The 22,650-nt window shown below is 46.9% G+C and overlaps 1 protein-coding gene across 7 annotated transcripts in view; it reads left to right on the top strand.

Moving 5' to 3' along the window:
* The window catches only part of FHIT (fragile histidine triad diadenosine triphosphatase), a 921,710-nt gene that overhangs the window by 758,651 nt on the left and 140,409 nt on the right, over positions 1-22,650 (top strand). For all 7 annotated transcript variants that reach the window (XM_064156965.1, XM_064156966.1, XM_064156962.1 and 4 more), the window contains one exon: positions 11,876-11,944. In XM_064156965.1, coding sequence (XP_064013035.1) covers positions 11,876-11,944 — 69 coding nt within the window. The remainder of the gene's footprint in view (positions 1-11,875; positions 11,945-22,650) is intronic.

Below are 22,650 nucleotides of genomic sequence, written 5' to 3'. Positions count from 1 at the left end.
TGTGCATTAGCCTTCCCATCTGTAAAATGCAAGTGAGAAATTCTGTAGAGGCTGTGCCAGGGTTTTGGGTTGGTTGTTTGGTATTCAGGGAGTAGAAGATGCTGTGAAGGTCTCACAGTGTCCATAGCAGTGTTGCTGATGTACAATCCAGCATAGCAGTTTCCCCATCGAGGTCCTCGGTGGGAGCAAGGTGCTCTTTCTAACGATTCACACAGAGCAATGCTTGATGTTCCTGTAGATCTGCTTGTCCCATCCAGTGTGGGTACCAGGGAGGGGACTGACACTGGACAGTGGCGGATGAGAGGAGCTGGTGATGGGCATAGGTCACTATGGGTGTACTCTCATTCCTAGAGTTGTGGGCCAAGTTAGAAGTGAGGAAGTGCAAGTTCAGAAGCACAATCACTCCCTTATTTCTGCCTAGTTTATTCATTTACTGCCTTTCAGAGAATCTCATAGGAGATGTCAAAATTACATTTGGATCACTCCTTCCTATAAACAGACTAATTACCCTCATTATTGTGCCAGTTTTCTTGAGTCTGGTGTTGAGGGGAAGGGGTTGGCAGTTTTCCTGCAAATGCTAAAGTTACTTTTGGGGTGGAAATTATAACTGCAGCTCTCAAGTGGGTTTAAAATTATTTCTGCACATTTTTTCATTAGGCCTACATCCCTTTTCTAGCTCTTTCACAGCTCATTTCTTTAAAACTTTATACCAGTTGACAGATGCATTATTTATTGAGGATGCTGAATCTGCACATTTCTCAATCCACGTGTTTGAAGATGTACTCTGCTGCAAGTCCCTCACTTCATTTGGTTTCCTATATAATTGCAAACTCTCTCCATTTCATGGCTTTCTGAAGTATGTGTTCTCTGTGCTGAGCAAGTATCTTGATCCTTGCTGTTCCAGAGGCAAATTCATGGCACAAATGTGGGCAGGGACCATTGCAAAACATTCTTTTTCCTCCCAAGAATATGTGTTTGGTACATGTGCACACAAGTGTCTTGTGAAAGGGCTGCCATACTCAAGATTGGTGGCATGTGGACAGACTGTGTGGCTTCCTCTCCCAGGGCTTTTCCAGTTTACTCTGTTTCCTCTCTTTGCTCCCTCTTTCTGCACAGTGTTTTCAATTCACAAAACTCCCACCAGCATCTCCAGTGTTGGTCTGTTGGAGGGCAGGAGAGCCCTGCAGAGGGACCTTGACAGGCTGGATGGGTGGGCAGAGGCCAGTGGGATGAGATTGAACAAGGCCAAGTGCAGGGTTCTGCAATTTGGCCACAACAACTCCAAGCAGCACTACAGGCTGGGGGCAGAGTAGATGGAGAGCAGCCAGGAAGAAAGGGGCCTGGGGGGTACTGGTAGAGAGTAGCTGAAGATGAGGCAGCAGTGTGCCCAGGTGGGCAGCAGAGCCAATGGCATCCTGGCCTGGATCAGGAACAGTGTGGCCAGCAGGACAAGGGAGGTTATTCTGCCCCTGTACTCAACACTGGTCAGGCCACACCTTGAGTGCCATATCCAGATGTGGGCTCCTCAATTCAAGAGAGATGTTGAGATACTGGAACATGTCCAGAGAAGGTCATTGAAGCTGATGAGAGGCCTGGAGCACAGCCCTGTGAGGAGAGGCTGAGCAAGCTGGGGTTGTTTAGCCTACAGAAGAGGAGGCTCAGGGGTGATCTCATTGCTGTCTACAACTACCTGAAAGGAGGTTGTAGTCAGGTGGGATTAGTCTTTTCTGCAGGCAACCAGCAACAGAACAAGGGGACACAGTCTCAGGTTCTGCCAGGGGAGGTCTAGGCTGGATGTTAGGAGGAAGAGAGTGATTGGCATTGGAATGGGCTGCCAAGGGAGGTGGTGGAGGCACCGTCCCTGGAGGTGTTGAAGCAAAGCCTGGCTGAGGCACTTAGTGCCATGGTCTCGTTGACTGGACAGGGCTGGGTGCTAGGTTGGACTGGCTGAGCTTGATTGATTCTATGATCATTCCTTTTCTCTGTTAGCTCTTCTGGTCCATTCCCACTCACATCTTTGCTGATTCCCTGGGCTCTCTGAGACAGATGAGCATTTCCTTTCCTTTCCAAAGTGTTTCTCTGTGCCCCTGCACGTGCTGCTCTTGAGCCTGACAGCCTGTGCCATTGCTTTCAGTCTATATGACATCCTTACATCTCTCATGATGGTAGAAAAGCAAGCTTCAGTTTAACGTGTTTAATGTGTGCCTTCCTGGGTGGGGCACAGCCCTTACTACCAGAATGCCAGAGCTGCCATCTGGTGAGGAGATGCTGAGAGTCTGTATCTGTATGGCTTCATGTATGAGATTTCAGTGAAGCTGGAAGGGCAAACACTGATTCTTAAAAGTGGGAGCATTTTTGTAGGAAAGGAATTGTTTCAAGTAGTTTCCTGCCATGTTTTTGTGTTTTATGAGAATCAGGCCTCTTAAAGTGGTGTTACCTTGTGTGGTTTATGACTCTTGGGAATTAAAATAGGATTCTGCCCCTGTACTCTGCACTGGTTAGACCACACCTTGAGTCCTGTGTTCAGTTCTGGGCCCCCCAGTTTAGGAGGGACATTGAGATGCTTGAGTGTGTCCAGAGAAGGGCGACGAGGCTGGGGAGAGGCCTTGAGCACAGCCCTACGAGGAGAGGCTGAGGGAGCTGGGATTGGTTAGCCTGGAGAAGAGGAGGCTCAGGGGAGACCTTATTGCTGTCTACAACTACCTGAGGGGAGGTTGTGGCCAGGAGGAGGTTGCTCTCTTCTCTCAGGTGGCCAGCGCCAGAACAAGAGGACACAGCCTCAAGCTATGCCAGGGGAAATTTAGGCTGGAGGTGAGGAGAAAGTTCTTCCCTGAGAGAGTCATTGGACACTGGAATGGGCTGCCCGGGGAGGTGGTGGAGTCGCCGTCCCTGGAGCTGTTCAAGGCAGGACTGGACGTGGCACTTGGTGCCATGGTCTGGCCTTGAGCTCTGTGGTAAAGGGTTGGACCTGATGATCTGTGAGGTCTCTTCCAACCTTGGGGATACTGTGACACTGTGAAAAGTGAGTATTTCATTGAGCAAAACTCTTTGTTAATGTTGGATGGATAGGACACTTCTCAATTCCAACCAAACTCAGGGATTTATAAATACTCACTGAATACAAACTCCTTTCCCATGGAGACATCTTTGCCAGGGCCTGCAAGACAAAGTACTTACAAATAGGCTGTCAATGCCCAGAAAGAGAGATTGTACCATGTGAGCCTGTGCCTGGGTAATGTGATGTATTTTCAGAGACAGCAGAGGGAGTGCTTTCTGTTAATGAGCTCTGGATATACAGGCAGGGCTTTCCACGGGATAATTTTGTAACAGGGATAATTGAGCAGTTAATCAAGAATAGCAAACAAGGGCCCCATGGAAGCCCAGTTTACAGAGAGGACAAAATTGCCCTATTTTTCATGTGGCTATCTCAGTATTATGGTTGATTTTCTTTATCATGCACTAACAGTCTTACTTGGAGAATGGTTATTAGTTTGGAATTTCTACAGTTAATCTGGTACTTTTGAAGCTGCATTATCACAGCCTCCCATGAGGATCCCATGCCTCTGTAATGAACAGGGGACTTTGCAGCAGACAAGGTCTTATCTGCAAGCCTTTTTCCCAGTGAACTGGCTTATGGGGGTCTCCTAGCCAGTAAGTTTTGCTGCCTTCAACTGCTAATGCCCTTCCTGCCCTTCCTCTTGCCCAAACTCTACAGAGGTAGGGACATCAGAGTTTATTCTTCCTGGCCTTGATGTCCCTCCATGCCTTTCCTAATCTTGCTGCACCATGAGACCTTGGAAGCCCAGAACTGCAAAGCTTTGTCTCTATAGAAAGAATGGAAAGTAATGAGGGAAAGGATTAAGCTGCTGAAAGGCATCTGGTTGCGCTGCATGAAGGCACAGCTCAGCCATGTACTGCCTTTGCAGGTGTAGGGTGGAACAGCCCTTCCTCTGCCAACTTTTTGGCAGCCCCCCTCTCCTCAAGGTTGCATGACCTGTTGCCAGTTCTTATGTACTCATCCTATAGCAACATTTACCACTAATAGGCCCTGGATACATGCTGAGGAGCTCTTGTACAGGTTATTGCCTCCCTTTCTGTTGGATGCTGAGCTTTGTTGCTCTGCTCACCAGCCCAGCAGCTGAGTGAATACAACATAATGTTCATGAATTATTGCAGGCAATGTCCATGTCCTCCCCAGTGGTGTGTGGCAGGGTCATCTGTTCTTCACTGTTCTGATCTACCAGGGAAATCTCTTTCAGTGCCTATTTTTACCCTGTAGTTTTGCTTTACATCCAGTGCAGTGGTGACACATCGGTTATTTGACCATAATTCAGTATATTAAAACAGCCATAACTAAGAACATTGCTTTCTGCATGGCCTTGAGTGTTGAAGCAAAACTCACCTGACCTGCATGGCTGTTTTTCCAACAAAACAGGCTCCAGGGTTTTGGTTTTTTGTTGTTGGCTGAGACTTTTGTGAGCATTTTGCATCCCTCATTTACTAGACTTTAGATGTATAATCTCACAAACGCCTGTGCTCCTGCCAGATATCAGCAGTGGTGGTGTGGGTGTGCTCCACAGTATCTATCTACCCATCAGCATCTCTGTGCTCCTGCAGTCATGCTGAGAATTCTGGGGGCTCAAGTTGGAGGATCCTCTCACTGTATTAGGAGGTGAAAGCCAGCATGTGCTGGCTCTGGCTCACAATTTCCCCTTGGCTCTATGGATTCTTGCTTGCAGTAAGTTTTCTAATGCTCTAGTCAGTATGAGTTTAAAGGTCTGGAGAAAGAATCTCTTCAGAGTGATTTTGCATCAATTGTTAATTCTCACCTTCAGGAATTTTTCAGCCTCAGATTTCCTTTATAATGTGAAAACAGAGGAAGCTACAGATGCAGTCCTAGGAAATTGTCAGACTTCTTGTTTTCATTTTGAATCTCCTGTAAAATTCAGTTCCCAGAGACTCCTTCCAGCTGTTCCTCCCCCAGACATTCCTGGCACACCAGAAGTTTTGTCACAGTATCAGAGTATCATCAGGGTTGGAAGAGACCTCACAGATCATCAAGTCCAACCCTTTACCACAGAGCTCAAGGCCAGACCATGGCACCAAGTGCCACGTCCAATCCTGCCTTGAACAGCTCCAGGGACGGCGACTCCACCACCTCCCCGGGCAGCCCATTCCAGTGTCCAATGACTCTCTCAGTGAAGAACTTTCTCCTCACCTCCAGCCTAAATCTCCCCTGGCACAGCCTGAGGCTGTGTCCTCTCGTTCTGGTGCTGGCCACCTGAGAGAAGAGAGCAACCTCCTCCTGGCCACAACCACCCCTCAGGTAGTTGTAGACAGCAATAAGGTCACCCCTAAGCCTCCTCTTCTCCAGGCTAACCAATCCCAGCTCCCTCAGCCTCTCCTCGTAGGGCTGTGCTCAAGGCCTCTCCCCAGCCTCGTTGCCCTTCTCTGGACACGCTCAAGCATCTCAATGTCCCTCCTAAACTGGGGGGCCCAGAACTGAACACAGCACTCAAGGTGTGGTCTCAGCAGTGCAGAGTCCAGGGGCAGAATGACCTCCCTGCTCCTGCTGACCACACCATTCCTGATGCAGGCCAGGATGCCACTGGCTCTCTTGGCCACCTGGGCACACTGCTGGCTCATGTTCAGGCGGATATCAATCAGCACCCCCAGATCCCTCTCTGTTTGGCTGCTCTCAGCCACTCCGACCCCAGCCTGTGTCTCTGCATGGGGTTGTTGTAGCCAAAGTGCAGCACCCTGCACTTGGAGCTATTGAACTCCATCCCCTTGGACTCTGCCCATCTGTCCAGCCAGTCAAGGTCCTGCTGCAGAGCCCTTCTGCCCTCCAGCCCAGTCACATCTGCCCCCAGCTTGGTGTCATCTGCAAACTTGCTGATGACTGACTCCATGCCCTCATCCTGATCATCTATGAAGATGTTAAAGAGGATGGGGCCCAGCACTGATCCCTGAGTGACACCACTAGTGACTGTCCCTAGAATGAGAAGCAGATGATGGAGATCAAGCATCTTTGATGTCTCCCACCTGAGACCGTATTACCATGTGTACTCATGCTGTCATACCCAGTGTGGTCACCTCCTGTCTGGGCACACAGCTTTCTCCATCACTATGTGACAGGAAGAGGGGATGATTGCTAACACTGCAAGCAGTATACAAGCACATGGCTGAATTTTCTCTACCCTGATGTGGGCGATATTGACTGGTCCACTGGTTTAAATGTCTCTGCTGTTGTATCTTGCTTTTTTGTGCTTATTGAACAAAAAGAATGAAAAATGAGGGCAGAGGAGTTTTTAGGAGGAAAATAAAGAAATGTAGTCAACAGTGATTAAGTAGAGCCTGCTGGAATGTGATGGGGCTCTCTGCCAGCCCCCAGACATGAGGATACCCCCAATAACCATGATGAAAATTGAAAAGCTTTGTTTTGGCATTTTGTATTCACAGCATTTGATTTTTGGGGGTGGGTTTTTTTGTTTGTTTGATTTTTGTTTTGTTTTTCTTCTCTTTACCTATTTTTTTTGGTCTGCAAGCAGTGTTTTGAGGAAAAGATTTGCCTAGATCTGTTTGTCTGGTTAAAACAAACAAATGCAGCCAAATGTCTTGGTTTGACATGTTTCAGTCAACTGCAAATACCTTTTTGAGGCATATAGATATATGTTTTGCCTGGAAAACAAACTAGAAGGAAGCAATTCTAATTTACAGGTACCTTGAAGTTATTTCTGCTGACTCCAGTTGGGTAGACCTCCCTGTAGCCATCAGTGGACACAAACCACTGAGACATATACATAATATCTGAGGTGCGAATACTCCCACTGAACCAATTCACAGGTTGAAAATTGAACTGGTGCTTAAGTGCCTTGGTGGACTGAGGCTCCAGCAATAACAAACAGCAATATGGAGCAAAAAATGATCAATTAAATAACTTCTAATGAATCTAAATATCAGCATCCCTCAGTTGGGAAGGCCAGAAGCTGAAAGGCAGGTTAGAGAGGGTGTGATATCCCCTTGTTCAGTGTTTCTCACAGTGTGGTAGCTGCTGCGTTGCTTCTGTTTCCCTGGGTTTTGGTAAAGCTGAAGAGAAGCAAATTGCTTGAGACACTACTGCTGGTCCTGTTAGTTTCTATTAAACAAACAGCAGGGACAATCCAGATTTGGGTTTGTGTTCCATGCACAGAATTTCAAAAGAAAAAAATACTTGTAGGTGCTGTAGTGGAGGGATAATTAATTAATGTGAGATTGTATGTGTCCAAAGTCAATATTGTTTATTAATTTTGATATTCAAAACTCTCACCACCCCAACCACTAATTTTAATAACAATCATTTTTTTGCATGGTCATGAAAACATAGAGAGGAATAACTAAGTCTAGAAGAAACTAGTAAAACTATAGCAACATTAACTGAACTGAATAGTGCTGATGTCATGCAGTGTTTCTAAATAAGATAGACTGAGTTTTCTCAGTAGATGGCAGATGAGCTGGCCAAGCTGCTCTCCATCATTTATGGCTCACTGGAACGGTCCCTAGAATCATAGAATCAACTAGATTGGAAGAGACCTTCAGGTTCATCCAGTCCAACCTAGCACTCAACCCTAGCCAGTTAACCAGGTCATGGCACCAAGTGCCTCAGCCAGGCTTTTCTTGAAAACCCCCAGGGATGGTGACTCCACCACCTCCCTGGGCGGCCCATTCTAATGCCAGTCACTCTTTCTGGCAAGAACTTCCTCCTAGCATCCAGCCTAGAGCTCCCCTGGCACAACTTGAGACTGTGTCCCCTTGTTCTATTGCTGGTTGCCTGGCAGACGAGCCCAACCCCACCTGGCTACAACCTCCCTTCAGGTAGTTGTAGACAGCAATGAGGTCCCCCCTGAAGCTCCTATTCTCCAGGCTAAACAACCCCAGCTCCCTCAGCCTCTCCTCATAAGGTTTGTGTTCCAGGCCTTTCACCAGCCTTGTTGCCCTTCTCTGAACACGTTCCAGCTGCTCAACATCTCTCTTGAATTGAGGGGCAACTGGAAGAGAAGGTTCCTGTGGTCAAATGCCGCTTGCAGTCAATATACTGCTTGCCCACTAGATGGACTCAAGGATCCCCTTTCTGATTATGGCAGCAGGCAATGGTGAATTACAAGAGGTTTTAAGTATTTACTCATACAATATTATTTTCCAACTTGTAGGGATAGCTACAGCTTCAGACAGTACCCACATGCTCTCATGGAATTCTGTTACTGTCAGCTACTGAGGCTTCTGATTCTTCCCAGGCTTTGTGGAGTGCTGGAAAGGAGGCAAACAATCTCTGACCTTATCCTGGCTTCTCTGGATGAGCTGTGTATCTCCAGCACTTCCCATCTTGGCAGTAGACTCTCAGGTGCAGACAGAATGTCTTGTGATGTGCAGTCTTAGTGTTATGTCACGCTGGATATGCAGGCCGATCATGTGGAAGCATTTAAAGCCTGTTCCTAGCAAACTCAAGGCAGTGGAGTTGCCAAGCAAACAAACTCCTAGCATCAAAGTTAGTTACTCTGTGGCAGAGCTAGCTTATAGCTTAGCATAGCATGGCAAGATGCAATTAGGCAGTACGCAGTAGCATCTGGGTGATGCCCAATGACAGCACAAGGGGCAGTGGATGGAAGTTGAGGCATAGGAAGTTTCATGTAAATGTGAGGAGCAATTTTTGCCTGTGAGGCAAAGACTGGAACAGGCTGCCCAGGGGGGTTGTGGATTCTCCCTCTCTGGTGATATTCAAAACCTACCTGGATGTGCTCCTATGTGGTCTGGTATAGGAGATCCTGCTCTGCAGATGTTTTGGACTGGATGAGCTTTCGAGGTCCCTTGCAGCCTCTGACATTCTGTGATTCTGTGACAAGAGAGATTCCCAACAAATTTCTTTGTGGCAAAATTGTAAATTCTTGTAGCAGAATAAAGAGAAACTGACTGGTAGATAATTCTTTACCTTCATGAACACATTTAAAATCTAATGAGGAGCACAGATGTGACCCACTAGTGAAATCTTACAGTACCACTGCAGCCTTCAATTTTCACTTTGATTTTCCTTGGAAGTCTGTCTTTGTGCAAAAGCATAACTGCAGGCCCCTGGCTACTGAAGACCATCTTTAAACTTCCTTGTGATTTTGAGCAATACATCATGAGAGCAGTGATGTTCAGATGATACATTGCACTAATACATCACAAGAGCACTATCACTCTCATAATATATTAGTATAATACACTATCAGAACACTATCACTGATGCAGTACTAAAAAACAAGGGGTTTAACCCTCAAGAATCATCCTCATCTCTAAGCTGAACACACTGAAAGCTATGGATAATAATAGGAATAGCAATCACATATTTGATTTCTCTAGGGCAAGCTGAGGGAAAAAAGAAAGAAGAGTGGAATTTGGAATATTTCATTAGCTGAAATATCTTTTTGATTGTGTTTTATTCGCTGAGCAAATGGATTTATGGATGGGAGCTGAAACAATGTAGGTCTGCTGGAATTTTCTTACAAATAGCCTCAGAAAATATTTTTTATTATTATTTTGGATTTTACAGAATCATAGAATCAAGCAGGTTGGAAGAGACCTCCAAGCTCATCCAGTCCAACCTAGCACCCAGCCCTAGCCAGTCAACTAGACTATGGCACTAAGTGCCTCAGCCAGGCTTTGCTTCAACACCTCCAGGGACAGTGACTCCACCACCTCCCTGGGCAGCCCATTCCAATGCCAATCACTCTCTCTGCCAGCAACTTCCTCCTAAAATCCAGCCTAGAGCTCCCCTGGCACAACTTGAGACTGTGTCCCCTTGTTCTGTTGCTGGTTGTCTGGGAGAAGAACCCAACCCCACCTGGCTACAACCTCCCTTCATGTAGTTGTAGACAGCAATGAGGTCTGCCCTGAGCCTCCTCTTCTGAAGGCTGCACACCCCCAGATCCCTCAGCCTCTCCTCACAGGGCTCTGCTCCAGGCCTCTCACCAGCTTTGTTGCCCTTTTCTGGATGTGTTCCAGCACCTCAACATCTTTCTTGAATTGAGGGGCCCAGAACTGGACACAGCACTTAAGGTGTGGCCTGAGCAGTGCTGAGTACAGGGGCAGAATAACCTCCCTTGTCCTGCTGGCCACACTGTTCCTGATGCAGGCCAGGATGCCATTTGCTCTCCTGCCCACCTGGGCACACTGCTGGCTCATTTTCAGCTTCTATCTACCAGCACCCCCAGGTCCTTTTCTGCCTGACTACTCTCCAGCCAGTATAGACTTCATTATAGACTTGAGCTATGTTTTGAGACTGTTTCAGCTAGGTGCATTCTTTTCCACTGGTTTCCACCTCATCAACTTGAGTCACATGTAAGCTATTTAAATTCTCTGCAGAGAATTTGGTGCTGTTTCTGATGCAGTCTTTTTTTCCCCTGTTTTTCTTTTCCCCCCCCCCCCCTTTTTTTTTTTTTTTTTGGAAGGATTTAGGCACCATCCCAAAGATCTGGAGATGCAGAAATGTTCTCTGTCACTCAGATCATTTGCTGCTTCTCCTTAATGGGGTGGTGTTGGAATTTTTCCTGAAGAATTGTTCTCAGTTGTGGGTTTGTTTCTTTTCCTTTTGTTTGAGGTGTTTGTTTGTTTGAAGGGGATTAGAGTCTTTGTTTTGTTTTGCTTAAGTTTGTATCACTTTGGTTTGATTTGGTGTTTTTTTTGGTTGGTTTTGTTTTTTTCCTTTCTCAAGGAGGAGTGAATGAGAAAGGGGAAAAGAGAAAAGAATGCTTTGCAATATTGTAGCAGAACTTAGTGCAGAAAAGCAGATAAATGAGCATTTTTGTGATTTCCTAGTGGAGTTTGAGTCTCAAAAATCTTAAGCTATTCTTTCTATGTGATATGAAGACTGCCATCATCTCTTAGAAGAAAAACATAGGCAGTAATAGTAGCAATATCACAAAGAGCTGGCCAAGTGACATGTCATATATTTGCCTTCTTTTCACATTTTTGCTCCTTTCCCCCGTAACTCATCAGCAAACTCGCCAGTGACAAAAATACATTGCCCCTCACCTCCTTCCCACAGCAGGGAGCCTGAAGCTGCCTCTCCAGATTATGGTCCTTAGCTCTGCTGCCCCTCCAAGTGCTGGCCCTGCCATCAGGAGAATGACACTTACGCTTCAGTCTGCAAAACTGGGCTGGTCATTCTTGTGCCTTGCAGTTGTAGGACCAGCTGGTGGACTGGGGTCAATGTCCCTGCAGGTGTGTCCCCTGCACACAACCCATATCACTGGGGCCTTCTGTCTGTTTATGTTAAGGCTACATGTTTTATGGGCAAAAGGAAAAACACTAGAATCCTTTCAGCCTTGCAAAAGACATGGTATTAGCTGTGCTGTGCAGCCTGGCAAGGGTCCTCTTCTGACAAGCTTTCTACCTGCACAGTCTCAGATATGTACCTCAGTCCTTCCTCCAGCCTGTGCAGCACAGCCTGGGGTTGCTCTTGTGAGCCCTCTGCCCACGCTTCCTACAGCCATGGCACCTTTTTGTTCTCACTTTTGAAGCCAGGACACACAGCTCTGAGGTACGTTGTCGTTTCAAGGCTGTGGCTAAATACTGACAACTATGAATAATTCCTCAGAGCCCCTAAATTTCCAGGCATTTCACACAGAAGCTCAGATAATACAGCAGAGCTGCTTTCTCCTGTTTTTCATCTCTTATTTTCTGCAATGAGTTGAGATACACTTATGGAACAGGTTAATGTGTTTTCCTCTGACAATAATGCTGTGGGAGCCCATGCGTGCTTATTTGTATGTGTGGAGAATAATGCTGACAATCCAAGGAAAAAAAAAGAGTTATGAGCTTAATAATCACCATTCTTCTTTTTATTTCACTTTTTCAGCATGTTCATGTCCATGTGCTTCCAAGGAGGGCTGGAGACTTCAGCAGGAATGACGATGTCTACAAGGAGGTAAGGGCTGCAATTCATTTCTGTTTCGGATTTGATTTTGCTTTTAGAAAAGTCACCTCAGTGCTACAAGCTCTGCCTTGAGTGGAGATAGTTAATGAAATCTTTGCATCTTTGTTGCTTGCAAAGACCCTGCAATAGCACCAAAACCTGTACTAGAATTTCCTTGTAATCTCTGGGTCAAGCTGTGGTCACACAGGATCCTGAAGGAGGATGCAGCCAACGTCTTTGGTACTTCAGTCTGTCTCTGCTCACAGAAGGAGATGATACCTCTCCAAATAGTTACATTCTCTTATTTTGGAGGCACAGTGTTGCAGTGAGTCCTTGGGGCCAAGGAAGTCTCTCACATATGTGCACCACTCTCTGGGTACAGTTTCAATACTTTATTATAGCTTAAACACTGAAACAATCATGAGAAAGGTATATTGGAAACTGCAATACCTATGGCTCACCTGCTACAGCCATAGGGAGAATCTACAATGCTGAATAAGGAATGACACACAATCCCAAGTAGCTCTATTGATGAGAGGACAGGTTATACTCACCCTATCCCCCTGGTCAGCAGAGCTTCTGAGACGTGTAGCAAGCAGAGCTGGTCAGCTGCCACCGCAGAAGGTAGGCGTCCCCACTGGGGAGCACACCAGCATGGTGGTAAGACTGGTGCTGCTCCAGCTCCCTTATCTGTACTCTCAGTTTAGATATGTCCTGAATTCTGTGATGTGTGTCCAGTAGATCCCAGAAGGCTGAACCAAGGAGAACCAAACTGCTCCCTTGTTTCACAGCTTGTTACAAAACAACCATCCCTGCTGCCCATGCACGTTGTTGACTTTGGTGGCTGTGCACCCCCTTTAGCAAGGGGAGCCTTCATCATTCTTCAGCTCCCTCTGCAGCCAGCTGCCCTCTGTGGAGCCTTTCAAGGTCATTGCTGGCTCCACATACTGTTTTTAGCCAACACTGCATTCCAGCCTCTGATTACAGGGATGTTTATCATTTGCAAGCTCCAAGACCCAGTAGTTTCCAAGTCTTATCTTCTGGTAACCTGTCAACTATTCAACCTGTTGTCTACTTCTGATCAGAACACATACCAACTCCTTCCTCTTAGGCACAGGTAAAAGGATGACCACATGGTTAGCCTGGCATGCAGGGAGTGTGTCTTACCCTGGGTAAATACACTGGTGTGGGAGTTTGGGTGTACCCTGCCTCCTCACACTTTAGAAGTACCCCACTAGACTCAACCAGCTCTGGGAATATAAATGAAGCTATTTATTTGCAGCTAGCACAATATACAAGCAGATATTTACAGTATATACAGAAATATACAAAAATATACAAGGTAAAAGGTAATACAGAAACACAGCAGCCCTTCCAGAAACCTGAGTCCCCAGGAGGGACTCTCAACCACCCCTGCACCTTCCCCCTGCCCCTCTCAACCTTACCTGAGTCCTAAAGAAGAATAGAGGTTCAGCCAAGAGGTTAAGAAGCAAAGGTGAGTGGAAGGTGAGGTTAGGGAGATGCAGCTCAGTCAAAGCCCAGCCAGAGAGTGACAAAATAGCAAGAGTGTTATCTACTGTTTACTTTTCTTGTTCAGCAAGACTCTGAGGGAAGTAGACATCACCACTGTTTTCCTTTCACAGCCTATGATCTAGTTCTTTTCACCAAAACATTCTACCCTGCTTCAAGCTAGCACAACTTGGCTCATTACAACCCACTCACAAACTGCCTTCTGGCCTGCTCTATGTCGAGCTGCCTTCAGGCTCTGGACAAACCAAAGATGAAAATGGAAGAGCAGCTATGCGTCTAGATCACAGTATCAGAGTATCATCAGGGTTGGAAGAGACCTCACAGATCATCAAGTCCAACCCTTTACCACAGAGCTCAAGGCCAGACCATGGCACCAAGTGCCACATCCAACCTTGCCTTGAACAGCCCCAGGGACGGCGACTCCACCACCTCCCCGGGCAGCCCATTCCAGTGTCCAATGACTCTCTCAGTGAAGAACTTTCTCCTCACCTCCAGCCTAAATTTCCCCTGGCACAGCCTGAGGCTGTGTCCTCTCGTTCTGGTGCTGGCCACCTGAGAGAAGAGAGCAACCTCCTCCTGGCCACAACCTCCCCTCAGGTAGTTGTAGACAGCAATAAGGTCTCCCCTGAGCCTCCTCCTCTCCAGGCTAACCAATCCCAGCTCCCTCAGCCTCTCCTCGTAGGGCTGTGCTCAAGGCCTCTCCCCAGCCTCGTCGCCCTTCTCTGGACATGCTCAAGCATCTCAATGTCCCTCCTAAACTGGGGAGCCCAGAACTGAGCACAGTACTCAAGGTGTGGTCTAACCAGTGCAGAGTACAGGGGCAGAATGACCTCCCTGCTCCTGCTGGCCACACCATTCCTGATGCAGGCCAGGATGCCACTGGCTCTCTTGGCCACCTGGGCACACTGCTGGCTCATGTTCAGGCAGGTATCAATCGGCACCCGCAGATCCCTCTCTGTTTGGCTGCTTTCAGCCACTCTGACCCCAGCCTGTATCTCTGCATGGGGTTGCTGTGGCCAAAGTGCAGCACCCTGCACTTGGAGCTGTTGAACCCCATCCCACACTTGTAATATATGCAAGTATGCTGATCATACAGCAGAGCTAGGGGCATAAGCTGTTGCAGTGTGACTGAATTACAGGCTTTTGTTTAAATGAACAATTGTACTGGCATTAACAAAAAGTTTTCCCCAGCCTGACAGCTGTCACAATGAGTTAATGAAAAAAGTCTCCCCATTGTTAGGTTTATAGATGGCTCTTCGTGAGTTTGGTAGGATCCTCTGTCTCAGATATGACATTGCCTTTTCTTTCTGAAAGTAATTAATATCAACTTGTTCAGTGCTACTGCAATACCATCTACTTGAAGGAGAATTCATGACATTTTCTGCTTTTGTATTTTTTTTCCTTTGTGATATATACATGGAGACAACTCCTCACTTGTGGGGAAAAAAAAAAAAGTGGGAGTGTGTTTGAAAGTTTTATGATGGTTTAAATATTCAAAAGTGGTGGAAAACATTTGTTACTGACTAGCTACAAGAAGCCTAGAAACTGAGAACCCAAATATATAGGGGTAAAACCTTAAAATAAGGTGGCTGAGCAAGGAGATCAAATGTTGCCCTTCCAGAGAAGGGCACCAAGGCTGGTGAGGGGGGTTGAGCACAGCCCTATGAAGAGAGGCTGATGGAACTGGGGGTGTCCAGCCTGGAGAAGAGGAGGCTCAGGGGAGACCTCATTGCTCTGTACAACTCACAGGATGTTAGGGGTTGGAAGGGACTCAAAGAGATCATTGAGTCCAGCTGTCCTGCCAGAGCAGGAGCACACAATCTAGCACAGATCACAGAGGAATGCATCTAGACAGGCCTTGAAAGCCTTCAGAGAAGGAGATTTCACAACCTCTTTGGGGAGCCTGTTCCAGTGCTCTGGGACTCTTACAGGAAAGAAGTTCCCCCTTGTGTTGAGCTGGAACCTCCTGTGCTGCAGCTTACACCCATCGAGGTTGTAGCCATGTGGAGGTTGGTCTCTTCTCCCAGGTACCCAGTGACAGAACAAAAGCACACAGTCTCAAGCTCCACCAGGGCAGGTTTAGGCTGGATGTTGGGAAGAAATGGATGTTAGAAAAGAGTGATTGGCATTGGAAGCCCTACGAGGAGAGGCTGAGGGAGCTGGGATTGTTCAGCCTGGAGAAGAGGAGGCTCAGGGGAGACCTTATTGCTGTCTACAACTACCTGAGGGGTGGTTGTGGCCAGGAGGAGGTTGCTCTCTTCTCTCAGGTGGCCAGCACCAGAACGAGAGGACACAGCCTCAGGCTGTGCCAGGGGAGATTTAGGCTGGAGGTGAGGAGAAAGTTCTTCACTGAGAGAGTCATTGGACACTGGAATGGGCTGCCCGGGGAGGTGGTGGAGTCGCCGTCCCTGGGGCTGTTCAAGGCAGGATTGGACGTGGCACTTGGTGCCATGGTCTGGCCTTGAGCTCTGTGGTAAAGGGTTGGACTTGATGATCTGTGAGGTCTCTTCCAACCCTGATGATACTGTGAATGGGCTGCTAGGGGCGTGGTGGAGTCACCTTTCCTGGAGATGTTTAAAAGGAGGCTGGATGAGGGACTTAGTGCTATGGTTTAGTTAATTGGAAGGTGTTAGGTGATAGGTTGGATTGGATGATCCTGGAGGTCTTTTCCCACCTGGTTAATCCAGTGATTCTGCGAAAATATGTGATCATCATCTGTTGTGCTGCCGTAGTTAAAGGCAATTACGTGAGGAAGCTTAAAAGTTAGCCCCTAAAAGGTTGTGAAGCATTGGAACAGGCTGTCCAGGGAAGTGGTGGAGTTGCCATTCCTGAAGCTATTTAAAAGGCTTGTTAATGTTAGGGACGTGTTTTAGTGGTGAACTCGATGACCTTAAAGGTTCATCCTCAATGATGCTACAACTTCTTTCCCTTTTCAAACATGTTAGGTGATTTTTTGGATGCTGAGCCAGCCCACAAACTCCCTTGCCATTTTTGCCACATTTACAATTCCATTTTCTTCTTCTCTAACACATTTCTTTCTCCCTTGTTATATGTAAATACAGACAAAACTCTGTTAATGAACTAGACTTTACATACAGTGTTGTTAAATGCAAAAGGGTGACAAATTGGTGGGAAAAAAATATTTCATCTTGTCATTTTCAGCTATAGAAATTGTAGGTGTTGCTTTTAGCACACAGGGAACAAAAATATTTAGACAGAGAGGTTGTAATATATCTTGTAGCAGAAGAATGTATAGCTTCAGAGCTATCCTTTGGTAGCACAAAGCTAACTTAGGCTTTTGTACAGACAAAGATTTCAATTTTTTAGGGTGCCAGAGGGAAAAAACAAGAACAACTTATTTGTTGCTATAAAAAAAACCCTGATGTAAAGTTGTGGCTTGATTGGGGGATGGAGTGGAGGCAATATACTCTCCTGGAAAGGATAGATCTGTTTTTGAAGAGTAGGTTTGCCTGGGACATATTCCTGGGCCATTAGCAGTTCAGGCCATTAGCAATGCAGAGTCAGCAAAGGCAGCTGACCTGGGCTGGCTACACAGACCATAAGCACCACACCCAGTACAAAGGAGGAAGCTTGCTGAAGATCAGGGGACCTCCTAATTTATCTTCAGCTTGAGCTCCTCCTGCTTCCAAGAACTGCTTTCTCATTTATGGTAACCACCCTATATTCCCTGTGTACTTTATATTGGAAGAGGTATTAGTTTGTCTGTTTCGTGGAGTGCTTTTTTCATAGAATCCTAGAATCAACCAGGTTGGAAGAGACCTCCAAGATCATCCAGTACAACCTAGCACCCAGCCCTAGCCAGTCAACCAGACCATGGCACTAAGTACCTCAGCCAGGCTTTGCTTGAACACTTCCTACAGCAACTCCTTCACCTCCCTGTGTAGTCCATTCCAATGCCAATCACTCTCTCTGCCAGCAACTTCCTCTTAACATCCAGCCTACACCTCCCCTGGCACAGCTTGAGACTGTGTCCCCTTCTTCTGTTGCTGGTTGTCTGGGAGAAGAGACCAACCCCACCTGGCTACAACCTCCTTTCAGGGAGTTGTAGACAGCAATGAGCTCTGCCCTGAGCCTCCTCTTCTGCAGGCTGCACACCCCCAGTTCCCTCAGCCTGTCCTCACAGGGCTGTGCTCCAGGCCTCTCACCAGCTTCATTGCCCTTCTCTGGATGTGTTCCAGCACCTCAACATCTCTCTTGAATTGAGGGGCCCAGAACTGGACACAGCACTTAAGGTGTGGCCTGAGCAGTGCTGAGTACAGGGGCAGAATAACCTCCCTTGTCCTGCTGGCCACACTGCTCCTGATACAACCCATGGGTCCCCTCTCTATTTCCCATCCCATCTGCTGGGGAGGGAATCAGTGCCATAGTCCAGCATTGGACATGAATGTAGGCATGAACATAGGCAATGAGCATGGGCAATACAAAATGGACAAACTACTGGAAGTACATCTGACTTTGGAAATCATTTGGGGCTTATGACAGTAAAGCAAAAATCTTTTGATGTAATGCACCTCTGTGTTGTACCAACAAGACACAGCCCTTTGTCAAGATCTTTTAAGAGATTTAAGAAGATATGTAGGTTATGGTGGGGCAACAGGCTGAAAATCTAGGAAGGACAGAGTGCCATTGGGTGAGATGGAGAAGCTGGAGAGAGCTTTAAATCCATCATCCATGAAACTTGTGCTTGGAGCAATCGAAAACCTGTTTATAAATGATGCCTCATTTGCATGCATTGGAGTGATAGATGGAGTTGTAGTTTACAGAGCAAAGACCACCTTCCAAAATCATTCCAACAACCTTTTCTTTCTGGTTTGTGACATGGAGGCTTATCAGCCCCCCCCCCCCCCCCCAAACAATTTGTGTAGGTGTAAAGCACATCTAGGCTACATTCTGCATATTGTGGTGCCTGCTTTAGCTACAGCAGCTAAAGACTTTACAGCCACTGGGTGTAATTTTCCACAGGTCCTGCATCTCAGCTCTGGTTCAACACATCTATTGCAAACTCCTATCTATCTGTAAATGCCTTTGAGCTCTCCAAGCCCAGCAGTTGTCATCTGTATATGCTCAGCAGATTGTTGACAAATCCCATTGCTCTGTGAGTGTTCGACAGTGAAAAGAATGCCCAGATGTTGAGGCATCAGTTCTCTTAGGAGACTTCTAGAGCTGAGACAGCTAGAAAGTACTTGCAGTCTCTTGCCTTATGCTTTATTTCTCCCACTTGGTTTGGGAGTGACCACTCATCTGATAGAAAAGGCAGAAACCAGCCCATCAGGATGCTTGCTTAGTCTGTTTACTGGGTCTTGTCTCTGAAGCTCTGACATATCTTTGTTTAAAGCAGCTTTTAAGTGTAAAGAGTATACTTGAAGGGAAGGTGTATCTTGAGCACTTTGGTTTTAACAGGGTTGCTGATGGACACTAATGTCTGGTGGTTTCTGGATGTATATTTAGAACTTCAACATTGGAACATTAATTGTAGAAGGGATAAAAGAAAGGCTGACACTTAACTCCACAGCAGCTCCTCTCAGGCATTTCTTAGTGGAATATGTCACTTAATATTTTAGGTTTCTGAACCTCAGTGCATATGAAAGAAGTCACTGTCACAGCTACAGAGAGAGTGATTAATAATGGGAAAAAAAAAGATCTGCCTTGAATGTTTTAGATGGTTTTAATCTGTGTCTTTGTGAGGCTATTTCTTGGAAGAGTATTTCCCAGGCAGTGTTAGCTATCCACCCTCTGGGCTTTCTCTAGTGGAAAGCTAAAGGTGTAGGTTTTCAGTTCTGATATTTTCCTGCAGTTACTTGAAGCCTAATCCTCCAAATGTGCACATGTCAAAGTTAAATTGGTGTGATGGTTTGAGTGTCACCCACCCCCCCCACACACACACTTAGGAAAATCACACAGACCAGGCTCAGTCGATCTGAGATTTGGGAGAATGAAGCTTTATATTCACAGCTTAGCACAATATACAAGCAGATATTCACAATCTATACAGCTATAGACAGAAATATACCAGTTAAAAGGTAATGCAGAAACACAACAGCCCTCCCAGAAACCTGAGTCCCCAGGAGGGGCTCTCAACCACCCTTCCAAGTTCTTCCCACCCCTCTACCTTACTGTGCTAGTTTGAGCCTAGCTAGAATGTTTTGGTGAGAAGAATTAGATGGCAGGCTGTGAAAAGTAAACAATGCTGATGTCTGCTGCACTCATAGGCTTGCTGAGATGTATAAGAACAAGAAAACAAATATATAGATAACAGAGTCTCTCTCTGGGCTTTTTGGGCTGCACTTCTGTTTCTTACCTGCCTGATCCTGGAGTGGGCTGCCCAGGGAGGTGGTGGAGTCACCATCCCTGGAGGTGTTCAAGAAAACACTGGATGAGGCACTTGGTGCCATGGTCTGGTTGACTGGGGCTGGGTGCTGAGTTGGACTTGGATGATCTTGGAGGTCTCTTCCAACCTGCTTGATTCTGTGCTTCTCCTTCCTAACCTCCCTGGCAGACCCTCCAAACTACCTTAAACATAAGGCAAAGTCTGGGGTAAGGTAGAGGGGTGGGGAGAAGGGTGGTTGGGAGCCCCTCCTGGGGACTTTGGTTCTGGAAGGGCTGTTGTGTTTCTGTATTGCCTTTTAACTGGTATATTTCTGTATAGATTGTAAATACCTGCTTGTATATTGTACTACGCTACAAACATAAAGCTTCACAGGACCACAGGCTCACAGGATGTTAGGGGTTGGAAGGGACCCGAGGAGATCATCCAGTCCAACCTCTCTGCCAGAGCAGGACAATACTACCTAACACAGATCACACAGCAACGCATCCAGTGTTGAAAGGCTCCAGAGAAGGAGACTCCATAACCTCTCTGGGGAGGCTGTGCCAGTGCTCTGGGACCCTTACAGTAAAGAAGTTCCCCTTTGTGCTGAGGCAGAACCTCTTTTGCTGCAGCTTACACATTCAATTTCCAGATGGACTGAGCCTAGTCTAGGTGATTTTCACAAATGTGGGGGGGCAGGGAACACCCAAACCATCACACCCCAGACTTTTCGTTATGTTCAAGGTGAGTTTTGAGGGTCAGCCAGGGGGGTTAGGAAGCAGAAGGATTAGTCAGGCATCAAGTTAAGTTAGAGAGAGAAGTGCAGCCCAAAAACCAGAGAGGAAACTCTGTTATCTGTGTTTGTGTCCTTGTTTTTATACATCTCAGCAAGCCTGTGAGTGCAGCAGACATCAGCATTGTTGCCTCTTCACAGCCTATCATCTAATTCTTCTCACCAAAATATCCCAGCTGGGCTCAGCATTGTTACAGAGTTGTTTTTTTTTCATAAGATCAGTTCCTTCTCACTGGATTACTTTTCTCATCTACATCTTGAGTAGCTCTTATTCATTGGTTCACTTTATTTCTTGGACAGCAAAACTGTAGTAGCTAAATATCAGGAGAATTGGCAACAGAATCACAGAGAATCACAGAATGTCCGGGGCTGGAACCGACCTTGAAAGATCATCAAGTCCAAACCCGCTGCCAGAGCAGGATCACCTATACCAGATCACACAGGAACACCATATTTTCTCCCCACATCCCAGAGCATCTGGGCTCTGTTGGAGTCTACTCCTACCCCAGGTGTGGTCACTTTGACCTCCCTGCCCACTCCCCTTTTTAATTCCCCCCCACCAGGAAAGGCAGAACCCCAAGCTGTGCCCAACTGGGCAGAGGGATCCTCCTTCTGTCACCACGGGTGGGTGCCCATGGTGAACACTGGATGAATGGGAAGGGGACAAAGGCTGGGGGGCCTGGTGGCAGGATAGAGAGTTGATGGTTACTCTTAATATCACCCACAGGTGCTGAGTGGGCCTCCCTACTTAGACTGAGCTCCTCTCTGTTTAACTGCTGCTTTTCTGCTCGCTTGTAAAAAGAGAGGGACTATGTGGGAGACATGAGCTGATAAACATGAGAACTCGTGCTGGGAAGTGTCCTTGAGCAACTGCTCACTCAAGGAAGCTAAGTTGAAAACAGTGAGCAACCCACACACACCTGCAGGGGGCTGAGCCTGCCAGCCCCCTGGGGTGGACACCGCAGGTTGTTTTGACACAGGGCAGCCTATCTGCACCTTACGCATAACTCCGAGCCAATCTGTGCTGTCCACTTGTACCAGCCCCAAGCTGATTGTGCAAGCCCTCTCTGAGTACTCTCTGAGTACTATTTAAGATGTTGTGCTGCCCTAATAAAGTGTACCCCAATCTGGCCTCTCATCAGCCTCCTGCCTTCGACAGGACTAAATCCAGACCTGATTGTCTGGTTGACCTGAATCACAGAATCCCAGAACTTCAGAGGCTGAAAGAGACCTCCAGAGATCATTGAGTCCAACCCCCCTGCCAAAGCAGGATCACCTAGGGTGGTCCACACAGGAATGCATCCAGGCAGGTTTGGAAAGTCTCTATATTTTCTGTTTGATTTGCAATAGGTTATTTTTACATTTACCAATCAAGGAACTGAAAGGCCATCCTATCAAGGATGAAGTAGACAGGGTTTTTTTTGCTCTTGTAAGGGCATGTCACAGTAACTGATAAGAATTTGACCTGAGTGGATGTCTTTACTGTAGAACAGCACCCTGTGTTGTTGCAGTCAGCACAACTACTGCGGAGCTGCTGGAGGTCATCGTGTCCAAGGCGCTCGAGAGCATTATCCTGAAATGTCTCAGCAGTTTCATACACTCAGCCATCTGTGGGCAGTCCTCATTCAGAGTGTATTTGAAAAGTCCATTGCACAGCCTGTCCCTGGTCTCTACTGAGTGGTTAGCCATTACTGCATTATAAATAACATTCATCATCCTTTAGGCTGGCAGGTAATAGCTGTACCGGGCAAGAGTATGGGGCTCGCTCGGAAGGACTGAGCCAGAAGTCTGCAGCTGTTCTTATGAGTACTGACCTCAACAAGTTAATTTTGAGGCTGACAGACTCAGGTGGGTAAGGGCAGCCTGGCTTTTCAGCAAAACCCTGAGCATCCTTGGCATGCAGTGATGTGTGGTGCACACCCCTGTTCCTTCCCAGATGCGGTGTTTCTCTTCGTGGTTGTAGCCTGCTGTAACAGATGCAATGGCAGTGCACATCCAGGTTTGTGCATGCAGGGCAAACGGTGCCCATCTCCTTGCCAGCTTTGATTTTGTGCCCACCTCATGTCC

This window comes from Pogoniulus pusillus, chromosome 16 (genome assembly GCF_015220805.1).
Source record: "Pogoniulus pusillus isolate bPogPus1 chromosome 16, bPogPus1.pri, whole genome shotgun sequence".
Classification (NCBI taxonomy): Eukaryota; Metazoa; Chordata; class Aves; order Piciformes; family Lybiidae; genus Pogoniulus; species Pogoniulus pusillus.
Note: the sequence above shows the minus strand (reverse complement) of the source record. Positions and strands in the feature narration are given on the sequence as shown.